Source organism: Apodemus sylvaticus, chromosome 2, assembly GCF_947179515.1.
Source record: "Apodemus sylvaticus chromosome 2, mApoSyl1.1, whole genome shotgun sequence".
In the NCBI taxonomy this organism is placed as follows: Eukaryota; Metazoa; Chordata; class Mammalia; order Rodentia; family Muridae; genus Apodemus; species Apodemus sylvaticus.
The window spans coordinates 52,267,133-52,291,786 of NC_067473.1; the positions used below are offsets into that span (position 1 = coordinate 52,267,133).

Below are 24,654 nucleotides of genomic sequence, written 5' to 3' on the forward strand. Positions count from 1 at the left end.
TACATTAAAGGTAAATTAAAATTTACCAAAGTTAGTAAAAACATACTCATATAGTATGCAATTAATTACAGAGCATTAGTCACTATATCACTTCAGTCAATTTGAACTTGCAAGAGCAACTTAATAGCAATGCCACAACTGTGAGACTCACACAAGAATGTAGGTAGAAGCCACAGTAACAGACCTAAATAGCAACTCGTGGTTAAAGGACATGCTTATTAGATGATGAACCCAGGGCCTCAATAGACTGTGGACTACTGGGAAACCTGAAACTGGTGTCCTGTTATTTTCTTCCCTTCTTTTTAACAATCTCTTAATACCTGTTATGTCCAGGTATAGTACAAAGTACTGGCAACACTTGCCTATAAATATGCTCTTACACCCACAGCCTAACATGCCAGGAAAAAGGAGTTGGGAAGATGGGTAAAGAAAGAGAGAAATAGGGAAAAGAGAGCTAGAGGAATGGAGGGAGTGCTTCCCTGGATTTCATTACTTAGAACTATACATTGTTGAATAAGATACTAACAATTAAGGAACAAACTATTAAGTGGTTCTGCCAAAAATGGCATCAAACTCCAGTCCAAGTTTAAGGCCCATAAAATAACAGTTTGCTCTAACTTAATAAACTGCTGTGTATCTTGGCTTTATCATAGATGTTACATCTGACTTTACACTAAACAGTAAGAGTAATACTTCCTCAAAAGTTAACAAACAACATTTGTCCAAGCAAGATAACCAGAAACTAGGTGCTAGAAAGTCTTTCAGCAAAAACTTGATAACAACTTCACTGATCACTACAAGAGTCACTAATGGTTTTGGATTCTTAAGTGAGGGAAAGAAGACCAAGTATATTAAATACAATATAAAGTCTATATATACTGCATAGTTAATTTATTAAAATCCCACAACAAACCTACATAGAAGATAGTTTCTAATATTACTTTATTGTTTTATAGACAAGAAATTTGAAGTTGATGTGTAACTTGGCCAAACTTCAAACCTGTAAATAAATGAGCCAAGAATTCAACCTAAGTTTGCAAACTCCATGCTTTAACATTAGTCTCTTTTCACTGAAAGTGCAGAATAGTATCAGGTACATTAAGACTAACAGGACAGAAATCAGCTATCACAGTAAGTCAAACTCCGAAAACATAAACAGAAAAGCAAGAATACCTTAAAATTTTAGGATTGACTAAACTGCTACTGAAACTATACAGTGTAACAGGATGTGTGGCAAATAGAAACAACTTGTTATAGAATGACCTAAAGGCTGCCATAGGAAACACAAGGGCTCTTTCTCTGAAAATAACAGGATTTCTATGACTCTACAAAGCCAGAAATAGAAATGCACCAAACAGTTCAGAAGGAATTGCAAACACTGATCAAAAGACTGTGTCTTCCCACATTTTCTTAGAATGAAAAGGACCATTAGTGCTGTGTTAATGTAACACTCACAAACATGGGCAGCCTTTATTTCTAATGTTTTCATGTATATTCCAGCCCTTATTACATTGTAGCACTATCCTTGAAACAGTTTCATCAGACTCCTTCTGCTGGGCTCAGGACCATGCTTTATGCTCCTGCCTTCCCCATAAAGATCACATGGCAGAGCAGCAGAGAAAACCTGCCCAAAGACCACTACACTGCAGACAAGCCAGCAGCCCAGGAAGCCTAGCATGAAAGAGAAATTTGATCAAATATACCTAATTCATCTAATCATATTTTCCCTTAAGAGAATGAACCCAAGCTACATGGGAAAGAAAGTAGATAAAAGGGGCAGGAAAGGCAGGAAGTACCTACAACTATATTGAAAACATATAGAGTGAGATATCTTTTTAAAGTAGTCTTAGAACAGCTTGGAGAAGAGAAACAATACTTGCTGCCAAGACAGCAATACCCAATCACTGGAATTGCCTCCATTTCCCCACTAGATTTCATATCGCCTACCTAGTGGTAATAGTAGCTTCTAGTGAAGCCAAATTGACTGGATTTCCACAAGGCCTGGCCACTTCTGTCTCCCTTATGTTCCTCACATAAAACTTTCAAAAAAAAAAAAAAAACTCCTCCCCTTACCAGATATAAGCCAAACTTGTATGCTTGCAACCAAAAAAAAAAGAAGAAGAAGAAGAAGAAGAAGAAGAAGAAGAAGAAGAAGAAGAAGAAGAAGAAGAAGAAGAAGAAGAAGAAGAAGAAGAAGAAGAAGAGATCCTAACAGCTGGTTTTTGAGTACACACTAACTCACACATCTTTTAGATACTAGACAAACTGGGTGGTAGCTGGCAATCCAAGATTCTCACATCTATTTTACAGCATCTGTGGTTTAGCTACTGTGTTAATAAACCCTAGCTCTAGTCTAGAGAGAGGAGCTCAAAAAGAATGATAAACCTTAAAAATTAGCGACTTAAGTCTGAGGAAATGAGTCATGTGTCTGTTGTGCCCCCATGAGGACCCTGATTCAGATCCCCAGCATCTACATAACAGTTAGGCATGGAAGCCTGAGTATGCAATTCTAGGACAGGGATGGGAATTTGGGAAAAACAGGTAGATTCCTCCAAGCTACTTCAGTCTAACCACGCAGTAAGAGTGCTTCAGTGAAAGACCTGCCTCAAAACCTAAGAGTAGAAAGCAATCATGGAAGGCACCTGATGTCATCCTCTGGCCTACATATGTATGTACACAAACAGATATACACACAAAAAAATTAACTCTTCATTTTAAATTCTATACTTTGACATTAACAAGAGCTCCAGAATAGTTTTAAGAAACAAAACTATTAAAAGAGTTTAAAAGCTCTTTAATCTATGTGTGCATAAATGTTTGTGTGAGGAATTTAGTGGAATATGAACTGATTTTCTCAGAATTGCATTGAATAAGTGTTGATTAGTTAAGGTGATCAAGCACAGAAATGACAATTGAAAAATATGAAGATGTCTTATGGAAAAGTAGAGATCCACTGGCTTATCTCACACCCTGAACCCTGCTGACACAAAAGATGATGATCAGATATTCTCAACATGAAACCCACACATGCCCATTGGGCAGCATACCATGGAACTCTATATATTTAATGAGCAAAAACCATGAAAACAACTCTCTTATAGAAACTCCTATTTCTCTAAATACCTCTATGTAAAAAACTAGAGGAAGCTTCTTTCCCGAAACTCCCAAACCTCACCCCACCCTGTAATTCAATTTCCTGCACAACTATGCCTACTGCTTCATTTCTTTTTCTCTACTACATCATTCCTTTTTCTCTAACAGGTATTCCTTCCTTTTCTAGTCCCATTCAAAATCAAAGCTACCAGTAAAAATTAGCACATAAAAAATTAGTTCAGGGTTGCCAAGGCACCTTACCACCCAACAAGAATCTCAACTATTTCTTTAAAACATCTGCAGAGCTGAGAATGTCCAACTGAAAGATATGGTTCTGTTTCTCACAGCTAATTTATTTTCAGTATATTTTCAAATAAAAGGGATCAATGTTCCATTATCAAAATCCTAATTATAAGGAAAACTATAGTCTCCTAAAGATAATTCTCATATAGTAATATCTCATCTAAATTTAACATTATTAGATACTCTAAATGTGTTGCCAGACTACATGTAACAGTAGAGGCAGAAGGTTGACTATTATTGCTCAAGCATCCAAACAGGGTTTTTGGTTTTTCTGAGAGGTAGATAATTTACCCATATCATTCTATCACTTAAAGATTATTTTAATTGCCAGAAATATGCCTCAGATGCTAGACATGAGCATTTGCGTACCAGATCATCATAAGGAGCGTAAGCCTGTAATCTCAGCACCCAGGAGGCAGGACGATCTTGCGTCCAAGTTCATCCTGGACTATATAGTAAGTTCTAGGCCACTCTAAGGTACATAGTGAGACCCTATCAAAACAGAAGGGGCTAAAAATGCCATTCAGTGGTAGAGCACCTGCCTATCATTCATAAAGTTCCTAGACTCAATTCTCAGCACCACCACAAAAAATAACAAAAGCAGCCATATTTCTTTAAGATTTCAATGATTTGCCCAGGCACACAGAGATACAAAGTGAAACAACAACAGTTCCAAGGCCAAAGAACAAGATCAAGAATGGTCAGGTTTGTGTGCAAACTCTCCCAGCAGGTAATTTTAACAGCAGGACCTTAGCAGAAATTTGGCATGCTGCCAGTACTGATGAGCACTGTGGCTTCTGATAGGTGCTGCTTATCTCTTCGCAACACATTCAGACATTCCCAATCAAGCAGAGTGCTCCTCAAAGTCTATTCTCTCCTTACAAGAGGATGCCTTCAAATAGTACTACTTATCTATAGGGCTTGTTTTATTTTTAAAAATCCAACAATCTTTTTCAATTAGTATTTGTCCCATGTCAGTATTTTGCACATGACCAAAAATATTTGCGTGTCAGAATAGATGCCAACAAGATTTTGAAACAGGTGGATGGTTATAGGGGAGGCCATAACAAAGCTTAATTTACACTGAACATTCTTTTCTGAAACTTCTTAGTATCTAGTATCTTTCTAAGAGCAATGAAAAAAATAACTGAGAAAGATAAGCTACTAAGATCTGATTAGAGAATAATTGATAGCTAATACGTTGGTTGTTTTTTATTCCAATTAAGAACAAAAGCAACAGAACTGGTATGTAACAAAGTTCTCTTCCAATATAGAAGTTTCCATCTAAATTTAATTTAGCAGTAATAATAAAGTTCCCATCTGTCTTGTGCCATTCAAGTCTTCTCTAAAATTGATAACATCTAACATTTATAATAACATGCCAGGCACTGTTCTCTAAGTTTTGCATGTAGTTTTCATCTTCTCCTCAGGAAGAAAAAAATTCATGAAGAAAGATACACTGGTCCAATTTCATAGGTGAAATAAAACAGAACTAAAGCAGAAAAGGCTAGAATAGATTTACAGAGCTCACGTGGGAAATAATTTGTTATTCCAAAATTTTAATACTAGTTTAGCTCCTGCTCACCAGTAAGATACTATGTAGTGAACTGTACTTCATTTGATGAAATGTGACAATATTAAGGTTGGGTTGACTAAGGGTGTTAAACTTCCCTAGTAGTTATGTGGTTTGAACACCTTACTGAACTTCTCCAAGCTTCAGTTTTCTTTCTGTACCATAGTAATAATGAAGAAACAGGTCTTACTTCATAAGTCTATCAGTAGGGTGTAGAGGCACTATGCATGCAAAGTGTTAACAGAGTGCCTGGTATACAAGTACTACATAAATATTATTAGCTATCACTAGGACTTATCTTTATTTTCATAAACTCTTCTTAGAGGTAGTAAGCAAAACTCACCAATATTGACATGAGAGAGAGAGAGGGAGAGAACACAGAGATGGTAACACACACCTCACTCCCAACACTAAAGGCTAAGTTAGGAGGATTGTGAATGTGAGGCCAGCATGAGCTACAAGGCAAAACTCTTAGGGGCTTAGTACTCAAGACACAATCAGTTCCCTGACATCAAAAATATACACTCAAGCCAAGTGGTTTGGAGAATAAACACAAACACCAAAACCTCTCTCTTTGGGTTTTCTTCCTAACCATAAATGCACATATAGTTTTTAAGTTTTCCTTTGTGCTTCTGAATGTATGGTATCAAAATTAGTCAAAGATGCCTGAAAACACTCCTCTCAAATTCAGTGTGAAAACAATGAAGATACAGAAGAAAATGGGCTGTATGCTCTTATCTCTCCAAATATTGTAACTATCTGGGACTAATTATCTCTTTTAATCAAGCTGAAGAGAAAAGGCAAGCTGAAGCTAGGAAAACATGATACAGACAAGAAAAGACAGCTGAGTTAGAAAGGGGAATTACTAGTTAGTAAGTTCAAGGACAGCAGGTCTTATTCTGCATTCTACCATGTGCCTAGGGCCTCAGAAGCAATCAGTGGACTACTTCTAAGATTGTCTATCTTTACATTTTAGCTCATAAAACCAGGGGGTATAAAGAAAAGCACAGAGCAGAGCCAACATTATACTATGTATCCTATGTAGAATTAGCTTCAGATCAACTCTAATAACTATGGCTTCTACGAATTCCATTAGAGAACTTTTACAACTCCTAAATAAGAATCTAAAATATTCCTGTGGGCCACTTCAAGAAGCATATTAACCTAATTCCTAAATCACAGGGGCATTTCCACATCATGCCATTTGAAGATTTTTTTTTTTAATGTCACAACAGGGAATGAGAGTGTGTGTGTGTGTGTGTGTGTACGCGCGTGCGCGTTCATACACCTATATGGAAAGTCTCTGCTTTCACAATATAAAGCCATAGCAAACCAGTTACACACCTTTCTACTGCTGCATCCATACTTTTAAAGCATAATAGAATTTATTGCCTAGAAATCAATATAATACCTTTAAAAACTGTGACAGTACTTTTCAACAGTAAAGCAGCCTGCACAAACCAAAAGCTCAGTTTCATACCAACAAAACTATGTTAAAATTTAATAAATAATTTATGTTTTGCAAGAGCTTCTTAAAGTAAAAGATGAACAACAACAAAAGCACCTGCGTCTCTTGTCCACTGTCAGTGCACATTCTGATGAGCACCTCTCTACTCGCAGCCAGACCTCCTCACCCAGGTCTCACCTATTATCCAGTCCAAACAAGCTGATGGAGAAACTACATCTGCTACGGTTTCTATTCTTATACCACACTTAGAAAGAGAAGCTATCTTTAGGAAGGAAGATAAATTACTGAGAAATTTTATTTTAAACTTTCAAAAAGATGTATCTCTTTTTTCTAAAATCTTGACTACAAAAGAGAGACAGGAACTCATTACTTTTAGTTTTCAGGAATCAAATATTACCTAAAGTGGTCATTTAAAATTTCTCCTGCCTCTGCTTCCTAAGTGCTGGGTTATAGATATGTGCTATCATGTCTGGCTTAGGAAAAAACCCTCTTGATCAAATAGTACCTAAAGTATATATAATTTTATAATCAAGGACAGGTCTAAATATAAATTACCAGTTTTGGATGGCTATTAACTCACTTGACATTACAACAACAGAAAGTCATATGAACATTTGTTCATAGAGACTGTGCAGAAAAGTTCCAGCACAATAAATCCAAAAAGTAGGGACACAGGACAGAAAGGAACAAGAAAAATAAATACTTTCAAATACCCTTTTGTTCTAAACTGGTCCCAGTTTAGCCTCTCTTCTGTCTACTATGACAAAATGCCACCACCTAGGTGCTTCTAGTTCAGGCAAGTTCTGACACAGCATTCTCTTTTCTATGATGACCTAGAAAAAAATCTTTTGGAGACCCAGGAACATGTGTTTTCTTCTTATAAAGTCCTGTTCTATGGCACAAGAGGTGTTAAAGAGGAAATGCACTGTGAGTAGTCTTGTGAAGCTCCTAAGACTTCTGGCTGCTCTTCCCTCCTCTAACATCAAGCTATTTTTCTTACTTTCCTACAATAATTAACAAGCAAAATAGACTGGAAAATGTCAAAAGAGGATGTATTGTATGTAAGAATGCACAAAAAGATAACACCTTGAAAATGTCAAAAATACATGTTTAATAATGTGCAACTAATGAAGATGGTTTATAAATTAAATGCCACCTACTACACATTTGGTCCCTAAATATATTATGCTATTAGTCATTAACGTTAGACCTCTAAGTACAAATATTCCATCTGTGGAAAAGTAATCTGTTTTTAAATTAAGAGAAATCATTACTTCTTAAAAATAAAACTATCAGGATATACTTCAAGTGTAGCTGTTCATAGTCACTGAGTAAGTTGGATAATAAAACATTTAAGTTTCAACCAATGTACCTATGTTGAAGCACATTTAGCTGAAATAACTTTTAGTCTGGTTTATTTCATCACATATTGTACATTTTTCCAACATAAACATGTACATTCAATATAGAACATTTCTAGCAACAATTACAGTCTAAATTCCTTTCACAGTATATTTTAGTGCAAAGCACTGAGAAGGATAAATGTTTTTCTATCTATAGAAGCATTTTATTATGACCTTCTAGATCTTCGACATTTAAAAATTTATACAAAAAAGATACAGATGGACAGAGTCCATTCTAAGTACAGCTGTGAACCTATATAAAAACATGGTATATTTTCTGCAGTACTTTTTTAAAATAATTTGACACAAGTTACTAAAAAATAAAATATTCCCTACGAGTACAAAATATTGATACATAAAACCTGCCCAAAATTTCATAAAGATAGATTTTTTTCCTAAAATCTTGATTACAAAGGATGGACAAGAATTCATTATTTCCAATTTTACGGTAGGAATCAAATAGTATCCAAAGGGGTCATTTAAAATTTTTGCTAGGGAGAAAAAATTAAGATGGATACCCCTATCTTCCTTTTCCAGCAACATTGAAAGAAATAAAATAGAAACATAAGAAGTGGATGCACATAGATTGTCTGCATCTATAAAATATCAGTAAACTATTTATTACCTTCATATAAACAGTAGTAAATGTGTGTTCTTTAAAAAAATAGGAACTGAGAAGTAAGATTGCATCTATCATTAAAGTGCTTTATATAAAATTTAAAGAAAAATAGGGGAATGTTTAATTTTCATAAAAAGGTCTAATGTTTACAAATGATAAATGTAATAATGATCTATGCATAAAATGAACTGGAACTTTTGTAATATATTTTAGAATAAAACTTTCAAACATTTAAGTGCTAAAGAAAAACTCAATTTAAATGGATTCAAAATAATTATAACTATTCAGTAGACTACTAAATATTCATAATGTATTGATACTAATTTGTCTTTTGATCCTAACATACTCACTACAAAAATCATATTTATACAGTCTAGATAAAATTTTGCATGTAAAGCGAAATAAACTTAAACCACTAAAAATACAAAGTTTATATCAATTGAAAGCTATTATTTCCTTCAGGTTGTTGATCATTTTAATCAACAAATTATTTGGAAAATGAAATTCCCAACATTTTTGTAGAAATTGTAGACCATTCAAGGTCTATGAAGACAATATATAATATCACAGCTACTCGAAAGTGCTGGAATGGGCATTGCCTTAGAAACTGGTTAGATGGTTATTGTTTTAATCAGAAATCAGCAGTTACAGTTGAAATTTTATGAAAATGTTCTTTTTTTTCCTCATAGTACCATGTGAAGACGTTTAGTGGTTCTAACAACTTAAAGTCTTTCCACAAAAATGAACTCCAAACCTTTTCGTACATCACTTGAAGTTATCTGAGGAGAAATAGGAATAAATGAACACTTTTGAGTACCAATAAAAGCTTGTCTTCAAATTACACAACAGAAATGACTTCTAAAGGATGATTTCATCTTAAGTTTTCCACACAAGTAAAAACAGTGTGATAATCAAACCACATTAACATTAACATACTAAGCACTCAAACTAAGAACTTTAGAGGGTGTATCTCAAACTTATGTAATACTAGGGACATTAAATGTCTAATTGCAAGTGGCATAGTTGCTGCAAACTTTAAAAATATATAGACTTACAAAACCAAGTATAGAGGGTTTACTCCCTATTTTATATCACATTTTATAATATTTAATTTATTCCAAAGTTTCTTTTAAAAATTAGAATTGTTCTTTCTTCCAAAGAGGGTTTTTTACTTCCCTTTTGGTCACAATCAATCAATCAATCAATCTCTCTCCCTCTCCCTCTCCCTCTCCCTCTCCCTCTCCCTCTCCCTCTCCCTCTCCCTCTCCCTCTCCCTCTCCCTCTCCCTCTCTCTCTCTCTCTCTCTCTCTCTCTCTCTCTCTACACACACACACACACACACACACACACACACAGACACTACTATACTACTACTACTAAATAATACTAACTACGTTGAAATAATCACTTATAAGTTTATTAAATAGAAAGAGAAACAAGAATATATGTACCTAAAAAATCTTTCCCTATAGATTAAAACCTTAAAAACCCACTAACATATAATCCCAAAAAGAAAAAGAAAAAAAATCAAACTTGTGTTTACTCATTTTCCCCCTTCCCCTGAAAGTAATGTGCTAAAAGTAAATAATAAATGTTAATTTTTCTAAATTTTATCGAGGGATTTCTTTTCTAAGTGCTACACCTTACTTAGCCATTAAAAAAATTTTACAATAATTACAATGCCTTAAAATGTTTTTCCTGTAATTATCTCCTTCATAAATTCATTCTAATATATTTAACTTTCCTACAATGTATTAGGATTAATAAATAAAATTAGTAGACTGAGTCAAATTAAACCTGTGCAAGTTAAACAAAAGATTTCTATGTAAACATAGACTGAAATAAATGTATATATTTTCCAACATTAAAACAAAAGCAAAAGCACTGCCCCTGTGTCGTCTACCTACTGCTACATTGCATTGTCCTGTGGAAGGCGAGTTCTAAAATCAACTTTTGTTCACAAACTACTGGAATAAAGGTCTCTGAGAGACAAAAGCAATGACCATCCCTCTTACAGCTCCTACTGCCATATGATTTATGGAAGAAAAAATGTTAAATTGGAACCAGCAATAAATTATGGCCAAATGATTTTGTTTAGTTCCATGAGGGGGAGGGGGACAAAACTCTGTAACTGTTCCTCACCAGACAAGAGCCTTAGATCTTGTACTTCGGCCTTTGGTTTTGTTTCCTTCGGGTGAATTGGTAGCATTTGCCTTATGAGTTTTCTTATGATGTTCAAGGTAAGTCTTTTTGGCAAATGCCTTTCCACATTTATTGCATCTGTGAAGAGAAAAGTTTTTTGTGACTTTCACTTCAATACCGACGTCAGCTACTTCATACTTCTTACTAGGAGAATTGGAAGTGCCATCATGTTTTGAATCATTATGTTTTGCTTCATCCCTTGAAGGGCCTCTTTTTGCCACTTTGTTTAGAACAAAATCAATAGGCTTTTTTATAGCTCTGATCTCTAAGCTGGCTGTAATTTTCCCAAGGTAACGAGATGACTTTTTATGAACCACGGTTATATGCCTTATCACATCACGTTTCCGACGAGTTTCGTAAGTGCAGAGAGGACACTTGTAGAACTTAACATAAATGTTATTTCCATCTGTGTGCAACTCAATGTGTTTAGTCAAGTTCTGCTTGGAAGTAAATTGGCGTTTACAGAGTTTACAGTAAAGTTGCTTAAAGTCAAAGCCAGCTGAAAGTTTTGGTTTCCTGGTTTTTTGCTGGCCACCTGCAGCCGAAGGACTAGCTGATTTTGGGCTTTCCGAGTCCTGTTTAACTTTGTTTTTCTGTGTTGCTGGTGTGTTCTTTTTTTCATTTGAATGATTTGTTCCCTTTATTTCATTCTGTGGAGAATGGGTAATGGAAGGGGGTGAAGACTCTACAGAATCTGCTGACTCAACTTTTACTTCTGAACTGTTGGCAGTATTATTAGGGCCTTTCTCTCTTTTAGAGTTTGCTCCAGAAAGAGTTATCTTGTGAACAATTTGCATATGTCTCTTAAGCATTATTTGTGAACTGTATTTCCTCTTGCAAAGGAGGCATTTGCATGCAGTTAAATTGTATTCAGCCTTTGAAGACTTTTGTTTTCGAGTCTTAAAAGATTTTTTAGGAGAAGTGGAATCCAGAAACAAAGGTTGCCCAGGCTTTGTTGCTATATCAGGAGTAATTGAATCCCTCCTTAGTCCTCGGTGAACTTCATCAAAATGCCTCCTTACATTTGCTTTTGTAGCAAATGATTTACAACAAACTGGACAACTCCTACTTAATGAAACCAGAGCACTCTTACTGCGTCCTTTTGAGGACTGGTTTGGAGTCTTCCGTGTTTCAATGTACTTTTTTAGTTCTTCCATCTTTTTCTTGTGTACTTTTCGAATGTGACGACGGACACCTCGTCTAGAATTGAATTCTTTTCTACAAAGACAACATATCAACTGGTGACCAAGGTCAGAACTGTCAGATGTCTCCACGTCAGCCTGTGATTCCTGAGGTTGCTCCTGAGCAGGAGCTGTGGCTTCATCTACAACAGTCTCTACCGGAGGAGGCTCTATGGCCTCCACCACTTCTGTATCTGCATCGGGAACTGCTTTCTGCTGTTCCGAGCTTGTCTCCTGTATTTGAACTTCAGTTTGTTCAGGGGTACTGCTTGTCTCTGTCACTTCAGCAGGATTATCAGTCCTTGAAATATATTGAAACACTGCATTTTGGTTGGTTTCTATGGGTTCTAGCTTAATAATATATTCTCTCTTGTCCACTCTTGGATATATGGCTTCTAGGAGATCGCTTATGGCTTGGCTTTGTTTATCATTCACATCAGGAAGATCTGTTAAGGAAAAAAAAGACAATTGTTTTTAACCTGAAAAAATTAACTTGTTCTAACCCTCTAATATTTTAAAATATATAATGAAACATCTTTTAGTAGTACATGTATGCTTTTATAGCATTATCTGCTTTCAGCATTTTGTGAACATAAGCCTAGTTATTAACTAAATTAAAACTTTGCTTTAATTTACCAAATGAGAAAGGTATAATCTGAAGAGCTACTTTTGCTTCTAAGTTCCCTTATGATAAAATACACAAGCACGTGAATCACCCTAAACAACAACAACAACAACAAAAATACTATCACTTATGTTTTTTTAATCTGAAAATTTTAGAGTACCAAAGACAACTCAAGTTGTTACAACCGAGAATGGATAAAATAATCAGGAAGGATGTTACTATACATATGATTTTTTATAAAATATAGTGGTATTCTAGTTAATTAAGCCTTAATAAACAATGCAGATTACTTTCACTGGGACAGCTGAACATCTCACAGAAATAAAATAGTATTTGCACATCAACATAAATGGCATGAGGTATAAAACCCAGTCTTACAATTTCATCAACATGACAATATTTTAATAAAACAATTGGTTAAAAACTATCCATTGGTCTAGTTCTGCTTATTTATGCAATAGTAACTCCTTCAATAGGCAACCAAGTAAGTCTTCCGCAGCAAGGCCTGCTGGCATCAGTTATTGTATGGTTCCACATACAATTCCAAAATCTAGTAACACACATAATACTAATCTGATATCTACTTCGAAATTATGACATAATCCATTGTAATTTTTCTCACCCTCTTTCTCCTTTTCCTCATTTTTCATGAGTGTGCTTGGCGGGTATATGTTTACATACGTGGGTATGTATGTGTGGGTCTATGTGTGTATGCATGTGGAAACCCAAGGCTGATGTTGAGAGTCATCTTCCATCACTCCCCCCCGCCTTATTCGCTGAGGCAGATTCAAGACTTGGACTCACTAATGTGTCCTGCTAGTCAGCTTGCTTTAGGGATTCCCCTGCTCCACATTCTGAGGTTGAAGTTAGGCTACTATCCCACTCGGCATGTATATGGGTTCTAGAAACACACTCTGATCCTCAAGCTTTGTGATAAGCCATCTTCCCAGCCCTTACTTCTTTTTGTAAATAGTAATGCAGTGTGATAATACTTTCATCAAAGTATATGTAGAACCACCAAGAAGAATGTACAAAAATCTGGCAACTCCATTTATCAATTGTACTATGTAAATATAGTGAAGAACACCAAGAAATCAAAACTACTTTAATAAAATTGTTAGATTTTAAACTATTTTCTCTAGACTACCTTTTAATTTACAGCTCAATAATAAAAATCACAATACGATCAAATATAAGCACATAGAATATCTTAAGCACTAAAAATTATTACTTTTAGCTTCAAAGTTTTAGACCAGCACAATTAACCCAAAGTTTCCATAACCCAGGATGAATAAAGTACCATGAAGAATATTATTAAGTTCCCATAAAATATGAGCATATTCTTTATGTAAAAATTTGTGGGGCTAGAGAGTTGGCTCAGTGGTTAAGAGCACTGACTGCTCTTCTGAAGGTCCAGAGTTCAAATCTCAACACCCACATGTTGACTCACAACCATCTGTAACAAGATCTGACGCCCTTTTCTGGAGTGTCTGAAGACAGCTACAGTGTACTTACATATAATAAATTAATAAACTTTAAAAAATCTAGACAAATATGAAAAATTTACCTTATCTATGCCCTGTAATACATTTTAGTGTAATTTAACAATAATTAAAGAAATGTCTTATTATTCAATTTTAGCATTATATCTCTCTACCAAAAAACTTTAAAACAAAAAAGGTGTGTTTAAGTTGAAAAATGCAAAAATCTATGGTATCATGCTACTAAAATAAATATCTCATTTTGTAAATCTGCAAAGTTTAAATCCCTGAACAAGAAATAATGAAGTTACCTAGTATTACTATTTTAAAGAATTTACATTAATTCTTAAAAACAAGAAAAAATAACACTATACATATTATTTAGTCATACAAGAACATTACATTCAAAAAACATTTGGTTCCACAAAAACTATTAGCATGCTTGCCTCTAATCACAAAAAGTAATAATCCTGTTTGTCTAGATTCAATCTAATACTAGTTACGTTATATCTAAAGAACAAATACAATCTTCATATTAAGATCCAGTAAACACTAAAAGGTTAATAAATATTTTAATACTCTCTGCAATTCTCGAAATATCAAGTAATTTACTCATTTTTTTGCTACTTATTGGAAGCATTCTCTTTTACTTAAGGAGAGTCTGAGTATGTAATTAATCATATCTAGCAACAAGTTGTTAAATTAAAATAATATGCTATTGAATTGCTCCCTTAAAGACAGCATTAATATTCTAACTTTCAAATATTAACTAAACTATATATGACCCATATAGACATTCAAAAGCAATCCTCAATATTTCAATACAAATAAATATACTCACAAATTTAAACTCATAGATTAGGAAAAAAACAAATGTAAAACACTGATATAAAGTAGTATTTAAGAAACTGAATATAACGATATCAAGTGTTTCAAATTCTTTATCACTAATATCTATAACTAGATATCAATTCCATTTTAATGCAAAAATACAAAGAAGCAATAAAAATACTTAACTCTAAAATACATAAATGAATATATGAATAAAACTTACTGTCATCCATTTGGAGACTTGGTGGGCAGTAAAACTTTTTATGGGTAATTAAATTTGGTAATCCTCTAAAGAGACTACGGCATAATTTACATTCAAAAATAGTGTCCACATCTTTTAATAAAATATGTTTAAGTTGTTTGGTTCCTGGAGGGGAAAGAAATATATAAAAATTAATTCTGACCTGTACTTTTTAAAAAGGTATTAAGTTGATAATCCAAAAGCACATTTACTCTGCAAACAAAACACAGATAATGCTATTTTCTACCACAGAATATTTATTAACTAAGTAATAAATTCCCAGCAAATATTCTGATTTAGCAGTTTAGACAGCCAGACTGTGAGGCCCCTCTCCTACTTCAGCAGGTAATTAATTCACTGGATATTCCAAGGTGGTGGTTTTGACATGATTGAGCAATGAAAATAAAGATATATATGAGCCTTCCCTAAAGATTATGATTTGGTAGGTCTGGAAACAAGAAATGTTTTTCATCATTTCTTTACATTTCTGCTTGTTCTGCCAGCTTTTTTCTAAACATGAAAATGAAAAAAGAGGGTTTTGGGTTTTTGGTTGTTTTTTTTTTTTAACACATTTCTCAATTCATTAAAAGTCCAGTTTTTACCACATGATTATCTATGACTATCCTTTTAAAATCCAGTTTACATTACTTCAGGCTCTGGGACAACATGGAGTTATGCTATCTGTTGATAAAGCAGAGAACCTTTTCCCCTACAAAATTCTGAATTTTGCTCAGGCTTCTAAATAGCACTATCAATTTATATATCTCAAGTCTTTATCCATGAGAAATCTTGCCTCAATTCCAATTACTTATCAATATAATCACTGTGGCCTAATATATCTCATCTATTAAATTATAAACCCTCAAAGCAGCCAAGACCAAGCCACCATTTATAACCACAAATGTTCAGTTCTAATAATAGAGAAATGCTACTGATCCAGGGAATTGAAGCACTGTGGTGGAAGATCAAAAGACACAGAAGAATAATTGGCAAAAAATTATCAAAACTTTTTTTTTTGCTTCCTACAAATCTTTGCTATAGTAACTTAATATAGTTTAATTTTATTATTTTCATTGACAAGGTATCCTGAATAATAATACCCTTAAGATCATTTAAGTACTGAATGTTCTGTCATTTAACAAGCATTTTTGCCTGCCTATGAAGCTCTGGTACTACTTAAGAATATAAACTATCTTAACATAGTATAATTAAAATTGTAGAGACTGCCACACCCAGACATTAGGTGGAGCTCTGTGAAGCCTTCAGAAAAGGAGGTAGAAGGATTGTGGGTGCCAGAGGGGTCAAAGACACCAAAATATAACTCACAGAATCAACCAAGTAGGGCTCACGGGCTCACGGAGACTGAAATGTCAATCAGGCCTGTATGGCTCTGTGCTAGGTCTTGTATATACATGCTATGGTTGTTTAGTTTGGAGTGTTTGTGGTGTTCATAACAGTGGGAGTAGAGGTGTCTCTGACTCTTGCCTGCTCTTGGGACACTTTTCCTCCTCCTTGGTTAGGGTTTGTGCCTAGTCTCACTACATCTTGTTATGCTATGTTCTGTTGGTGTCACTTGAAAGCCTGCTCTTTTCTGAAGGGAAACAGGAGCAGTAGAGCTGGGAGAGAGAAGAATTGAGGGGTAGTCGGGAGACTGGAGGAGAAAGAGAGGAGCCTTTAAGATGTACCGTATCAGAGAAGAATAAATAAAAAGAAAAAGGTAGTGTCTATACATGTTCAATGTCTCTAACCCAATCTTTTGCAATTTACATCTACAATGTAACTTTTAAGAGTATATTTTATCATTATGTTAAAAATAGGCCAGACCTCAAAATTCTATTGTAAAAAGATAATACAACTTGGTAAGTGTAGCCAGACTTTTCTATTTTGTGTGTTCTTCTTTTTCCCACTCTTTTTTGTTTGTTTGTTTGGTTGGTTGGTTGGTTGGTTGGTTGGTTTGGTTTTTCAAGACAGGGGTTTCTCTGTGTAGCCCTGGCTGTCCTTGAATTCACTCTGTAGACCAGGCTGGCCTCGAACTCAGAAATCCGCCTGCCTCTGCCTCCCAAGTGCTGGGATTAAAGGCGTGAGCCACCACTGCCATTCCACAGCTGGTTTCACCCCCTTTTATCACCAGACAGGAAAGAAAGGAGGAGGGAGGAGGAGAGGAGAGGAGGGAAGGGAGGAGAGAAGAGGAAAGGAGAGGGAGATCCTTGAATCTAATTTCTTTCTTCTTGTTTGTTCTTTGAGCACAACTAACAAACTACAGCCATAATAACCAGCCTCTCGGGGACCAGCATTTATATGCCCTCTGAAAAGTCCCCAGATTTCCAAACATCACACAATTTCAGAAACTACCAGCAGCTGGCAAAGTCATGCTGCTGCTAGCGCACAAGGCCAATCATAGAAAGCTGCCTCAGAGCAGCCCCATAGCCCACACCTGGATTAAAGCACATTCTTATAATATTTCTGTGTTTTGTAAAGAAACCAAATTCTCAGAATTCTCACTACAGATAAGATTTGTTAATCTGATCTGATCTAGTTGTGTTTTTTCTTTTTTTCTGTTTTTGTTTTGTTTTGTCTTTTGAGGCAAAGTTTCTCTGTGTAACCCAGGCTGCCCCAGAACTAGCTCTGTAGACTAACTAGGATGGACTCAAAACCAGAGCTCTGTCTGCCTCTGCTGGGATTGAAGGCATGTGCCGCCACCACCACCTAGCTAGTTATATTATCTTAACAAACTATATAATAATATCTGTGGGCTTATTTTTTTAAGCTTATCCATCTTGTATCATAGAACAAAACAAAACTAGTCATTTCACATTACTAAGGAGTTCATGATAGTTAGCTAATATATTTAGTTCATATCTAGCCCTAAAGTGATTACCAAACTATATGAAATAAACCAAGGATTGAAAATGAACCAAGGATTCAGCTAAGCTGTTTTAACAAATAAACATTTAGTTTCATAAAATGTAGCTGAATATAGGGAGGGGAAAAAAAGAAAAAGTTCATGTACTGGTTCTAAATCAAAAGAGCCACTATACCCAAAGTAGAAATTGAATCTTCCCTTTAAAAAATAGTGAACAGAGCCTATTGTGGCAAATAAACCTGCAGGACATAGCAAAGAATCAGAGACAAGAGATCATGAGTGAGGCCAGCCTGGGCTATACCTTTGGCTCTGCAGCTAAAATCTCTTACTGCACCTGCAGAAGACCTGGATTCAGTTCCCTCTACCCATATAAAGGATCACAACCATAAATCCAGTTCCAGGGCATCCAACCATCTCTCTGGCCTCCACAGGTAACAGGCATGCATACAATGCACAAATGTGCATGCAAGCAAAAGATTTGCACACATAAAATATAAATAAATCTTAAAAATAGTTGACACTAAAGCAAAAACGATTGAAGAAAAATAAATCTATTTAACTAAAAAATGCAACTAACGGGGTTAGAAAGATGGCTATGTGGGTAAGAGGATGTTCTGTTCCTGAAGCGGATGCAAGTTTGGTTTTCTGTACCCTCATCTGGAAGCTCATAACTCCAGGTCCAGAAGGATCCAGCATCTCTGGCCTCTGCAGGTACCTACAGGGTACATGTTCAGTGTACTCAATTTACACACACATGCACGCACACACACACACACACACACACACACACACACAGACATAATTAAAAACAATTTAAAATTAATTTTTAAATTTAACATTAAGTTTAAATAAGCAAATAACAGCATATTTAAAGCATTACCAATCTTACATAGACATGAATTTATAATTAATAAACAGTAAGGTATAAAAGTAGAAGACTATTTCCTTAAATTAGGTCACTTTGTCCTCTAGAATCTCTTGATCTTAAAAAAAGAAAAACATCAATTTCTTAATTATTCCTAGTTAGTTCTACTTAGTAGTGAACATATTACTTATTCCCAATAGGCATAAAAAACGTGTTTTCTCTATCCTATCAGTTATAAACACTTTTATACACACACACACACACAAGCACACACAGCACCTGCCAGTTACTATTGACTCAGGTATACAAATTTCTTTTGGGTCAGATACAGCAAACGTTTTCTTGCTCCTCTGTCTTTGTGTGCCATCACCCTTGTGACTCGTACTATAACACCTCCTTCCCTGTTCTGACTCATAATACCTTCAGATCCCAGGTTAGATGTCACTTCCACTAGGAAGCCTTCTCTGAGATTCCTCTTAAGAATCTGTCACCTGTACTCTCATCCCCAGCTGCCCACTATTTTGCATTTAGTCAGTGTTCTGTGTACCCACTATGCTAGGATATGTAAGAGATGCTCACCACCGTGTTCCTATCTTCAGGACAATGCCTGGATGGCTTTATTAGCAACTCTCTATATATGGTTTTCTAATGCTACAGACTTACAAATGAGAAAACTAAGATGTGTCTTGTTGTACAAACAAATATTAAAAGGTTCCAGCCACCATTTAAGATGCTGTATTTTTTCCATCATAACAGAATGGATTTATTCAAAAATCAGCTACCACTTTTCTGATTGCTTTGTCACAAACAGACACAGCCTCTGTCATAAAACTAAATCTCCTCTTCACCTGAGACACAGGCATGGTAATCTAGATATCAGCATAAAGTTCATCTACACTTGTAATCTCAAGAAAGAGTCAAGCTGATTTTATCCAAATTATTTTTAAAAAAAAGCAATTACTCTCTTTGTTTAGCTTCTTAAATTATCTTAGAACTCACTGCTTAATAGATCATCAATCAGGATCTTAATAATAAGAAAAAAAAAAAAAACCTCCACCCAAGGGTAAGATTTTGGTGGTGGAGCACTGATACATACAATAATAACTTATAAGTAGGATAAACTTAGTGAATCTTTCAGCTTCCCCTAACAAACACTTAATACAGAACCTATTAAATGTTGCATACAATACTATTCAATTAACTGGAAATATGTAAGTAAAGGATATGGTTCCGCAACACTGAAAACTTCAAGCCTGTATAACTAACTGCTCTTAAGAACATACCTACAAGACATGTTTGGAAGATGAATGCTAAAAATAATAAATTAACCCAAAAGATATCTAGTGCCATTTTAAGCTTCCTATAATTGCTTTATAACAATCAAAAACATTTCATCACAGGTTGATGAGAAAGTCCCACCACTGAGAGCACTTGCTGCTCTTCCAAATGACCACAGTTAAGTCCCCAGCACCCTATCATTGGCTCACAACTGCCTATAACTCCAGCTCCAGGGGACCGGATGCCTTTTTCTAGTCTCTTTGGACACTGCATTCATGTACATGGGTACACAATTGTGTATAGAAACAAATGGGAAGGAAGGGAGGGAGGGAGGGAGGGAGGGAGGGAGGGAGGGAGGAAGGAAGGAAGGAAGGAAGGAAGGAAGGAAGGAAGGAAGGAAGGAAGGAAGGAAGGAAGGAAGGAAGGAGAAAGGGAGGGAGGAGAAAGGGCGGGAGGGAGGAAGAGAGGGAGGGAAATTCCAATCACAGAATAAAGCATTCTGTTATACATCTCTCATGGGCCTTACTTCCATGCTAAGCTTAAGCAGAATTAAAATTACAGCATCAAAATTCAGTCAGGGCTTAAACTAAGTTCAGTTAAAATTACTTCAATCAGAAATAAATAAGTTTGAGATGATAGAATCATAACACAAAATACTTATTTTTCACCAGCATACCATAATTAATAATTTATTCCTTCCTGGGGAGAGGAGGATGAATTTCCTTGCATACAGTAATATAGTGCATTCTATATAAAATAAAAAACCTTCTCTTTGTAATTTTACATATTATTTCTTTATATAATTTATTATAAGAAGTTAACATGTCAATTTCATACCAAAGACTAATTTTGAATGCTGGGCACCTTCCCTCATTGTCCTATTTCTAACTTTAGTACATTCTACAGCGTCTTTGTCTCTGTAAGATAACTAAGAGACTAACACAGATTAATCTTAACTAAATCAATATAACTACCTAAAAGATACTGTGGGGTTTTTTTCTTCATAATTCTGTTTTGAAAGAAGTCAGAGAGAAAGGAAGATCAACTGAGCATGTTAAGAGAAAGGAGGGAAGTCCAAAGAGACCACATCACAGGTGTAATTTGCTAGAAGTATTTGCTCAGGCATGACAAGACTCCAGGACAGCAAAGGGCATGGTAGAGGTAGTACCAGAAGTTGGTATTTGGAGCAAACAGCAGGTTTCAAGTCATCCAACCATCAGGGTTCAGGACAGAAAAATCTATAGCCACATCTAACTCTACAGAAATTCAACAACCAAATTTATCTACAAAGTCAACGTGCAGAAGAATGTCAATCTGCTACCATCTACTGGGAGGAAAGCACAGCTCCATTTATGCATGGATAAAGATCCCCATAAAAAGGACACAACTATGTAGCAGTAGTCACGTGTTTTGTAAAGGTAGTGGGGAGGTTATTGTCTGCTCTATGAACTGTATCCACAATGTCATTTCCTCCTCCCACCAAAACAATCTTAAACTGTTTTACACATCAAGCAGTTAGAAGTAGATAGCAGAGGTAAAAAAGAAATTTTAATTTAAAGCCAAGAAAATAGTGCAAAGCTGGCATAAACACTGAAATCTAAGACAGTAAGAATGGGTTCAAACTGTTAAGCAGTCAGTGTAGCACACGTGAGCTAGGAAAACTGAGTCAACTCCTTCCCCAGACAAAGAGAAACAAGCTTGGGTGGGAATGAGTATTAGCTCACAGACAGCCCAGTGTAGGAGGAAGAAAGTCAGATCTCAAGGATGACATAGGTCGCAGACAACTATCTGAGCTTGAAATGAAAGCAGATCCTACAGCAAGCATTACTATCCAACCTGACTTCGCCTCTGTCTCTTGCTAAGCAGACTCATGGACTTCACAGTGGTACTGCCAAGTATCTATCAGATACACATTGCTACCAGGATAGGTTTTTCAATGCAAAGTGTGTGACCTAGTTACAGAAAAGGTTGGAAAGAGATGAGTCACTGAGGGTGTACTTATGAAAGTCTGGGTCAGGGAGGACCTGAATCCCAGGTTAGAATGGACATTAAATCCCTAAGTTGTGTGGCCCATTCTCCTAAGGTTTACCTTAGCCTATACAAAGAGCTACTTCAGTAAACTTTAGATCTGCTAGATATATGAGAGATTGTGTCTTGAGGAAATTAAAGTTTCTGATTTATAGGACACAAGTGATTCACTTTTAATCCAAAATTAGTTCCTCTACACAACTCTGCACATTTCTACATCATCTTTAATTTAAATTATAGTATTTCTAAAACATATACACCTCAAGGCTAATATGCTGGAGAAATTATTTAAAAAAACACATCTAGCTAGTTTTATATCAACTTGACACCAAGTTAGTCATTTGAGAAAAAGAGAACTTCAACTGAGAAACAGCCCCTATTAGATTGGTCTGTAGGCATCTCTGTGGGCATTGTTTTAATTGATGATTGATGTGAAAGGGCCCAACCTATTGTAGACGGGCCACCTCTGGGCACGTGGTCCTGGATGCTATAAGAAAGAAGGCTGAGTAAGCCATGAGGAGCAAGCCAGTAAGCATCACCCCTCCATGTCCTTTGCCTTAGCTCCTACCTCCAGGTTCCTATCTTGACTTCCTTCAATGATAGACTGTAAGATATGAAGATATAAGATGAAATAAACTCTTTCCTGACCAAGTCACTTTTGATTATAGTGTTTTATCACAAGATCCCTAACTAAGACAAGGACATTTCAAAAGATAAACAAACAGCTGTAGAATGACCCTAATTCAGATGGCCTATCCCACTGCCCCATTCTTCAGTTTACATAGTAAGAACTGCCAAGCCCCGAGAACCAGAGACTATATTGCATAAGAGAATTCATCTTTAAGTACTTTCCTTCTGTAGTGGTTTGAATGAGAATGGTCACTATGGGCTCATGTGCTAGGACACTTAGTCACCATGGAGTGGCACTATTTGAAAGGATTAGAAAGATTAAGAGGTATAGCCTTGTTGGAGGAGGTTTGGCCTTGCTGGAGAAAATTTGTATCTGGAGGTAGGGCTCTGAGGTTTCAAACACACAACCTAGGCCGAGTTGTCTGTGTGTCCTTGCTTTGTCTCTTTGTCTGACCATCCATCAATCACTTCCCAACCCCTCTTTCTTTCTGCCTGTGGACCAGGATGTAGCTTTCAACTCCTGTTCCAGTGTTCTGCATGCCACAGTGCTCCCCACCATGATGATAATGGACTAAACCTCTGAAACTGAAAGCAACTCCAATAAAATCTTTCTTTTGTGAGAGTTGTTGTGGTGTCTCTTTGCAGCAATAAAACACCTTCCAAAATTTTAAAAACACACAAACTTTGTATACATAACATTCTGAAAAGCACTTCATAAAATAAATCATTTATGAAGTAATCAATTCTAAAAAGCTAAGGCAGTACAAAATAACCTTAACTCTAAATCATGAATTCTTTAAAAAAAAAAATTAAGTTTCTCATTTTTATTCCAAAGAATGAAAAAAAAATTATGTGTTTTAAAGTTGCTAAAACAAACAGAAATAAACTACTATTCTCTTATGCAAGATATATAAACTGCTCCTAACAAGTAAAAGTTATATATTCATCATAGGAGACTTTAACTTACAGATTATTCTGTTAATCAAGGTTGAGTATCAAAAGTAAAAACTGTTGAAAGTTAGGTAGACACCTAGCATAAAGGTAGGCATATGAGACACTGAAACACTTACTGTAGTAAAGGCAACAGAATTAAAAACCATGTCTAAGTCTACAAAATGGTTCTTGGAAGTCAGAGAAAAAAATCTGAGGATACCCTATTTCTTTGATTTATAAAGCAAATGTCTATTTCCCCCTCTGTATTTTTTCTTTAAAAACAATTTATTTATTTTATATGTCTGATTATATGTACATATATATACACATACATATATACACGCATGCATGCATACATACATACATGTTACATGCATGCAATCTCCAGGGACATGAGAAAAGTGTGTTGGATCCCTTGGAACTGGAGTTACAGGCAACTATAAGCTGCTATGTGGATACAAAGAACTAAACTTGGGTCTTCTGCAAGGGTAACAGGCATTCCTAACCATTGAACCAAGTCTCCAGTCCCTCCTCAGTAAAATTTTAAAACAAATGCTTCAAAAAACTTCATCCAGTTTTATATAATCATGCTTTCCTTTAGACCTCAGAAATTTTTCACTAAAATAGTAAGTAGCTTTAAAATAATGATAAGATCCTACTCTCCATCAATCAGGTGACCATTCATTGTATTTATTTGCTTATTGCTGTTTGACTGAACAGTAACATCACAACATAAATCTATTAAAAAATGGATAAAGGAGTTGTAAGAGTCATAGCAATCTGTGATCTTACCATTAACACAGGAGCCCTAACTTCTCATTGCTTATATGTAACGGGTAACACCTATTTCAAAGCACTGAACTATAACTACACAAATATAATATACAGCCAATTCCTATAATAATCTACAAGAAATAGAAACTTGGGTTTGGCTCAGAGGTTAAGAGCACTTGCTGCTCTTCCAAAAGACCCAAGTTTAAAACACTTGACATGGAGGGCCACAACTGGTTATAACTGCACCCCAAGGTATCCAAAGC

The 24,654-nt window shown here is 35.5% G+C and overlaps 1 protein-coding gene across 5 annotated transcripts in view; it reads right to left on the bottom strand.

The window, feature by feature from the left end:
- Znf800 (zinc finger protein 800) overlaps window positions 1–24,654 on the bottom strand; it is a 48,808-nt gene that overhangs the window by 18,426 nt on the left and 5,728 nt on the right. For 4 of the 5 annotated variants that reach the window (XM_052173322.1, XM_052173324.1, XM_052173323.1 and 1 more), the window contains exons 4-5: window positions 15,003–15,146; window positions 10,602–12,288 (exon numbers count right to left, since the gene is read on the bottom strand). In XM_052173322.1, the coding sequence (XP_052029282.1) occupies window positions 10,602–12,288; window positions 15,003–15,146 (1,831 nt within the window). Of the gene's footprint in view, window positions 1–7,524; window positions 9,239–10,601; window positions 12,289–15,002; window positions 15,147–24,654 lie in introns of those variants that run through there. The other variant, XM_052173327.1, reaches the window with a different exon arrangement.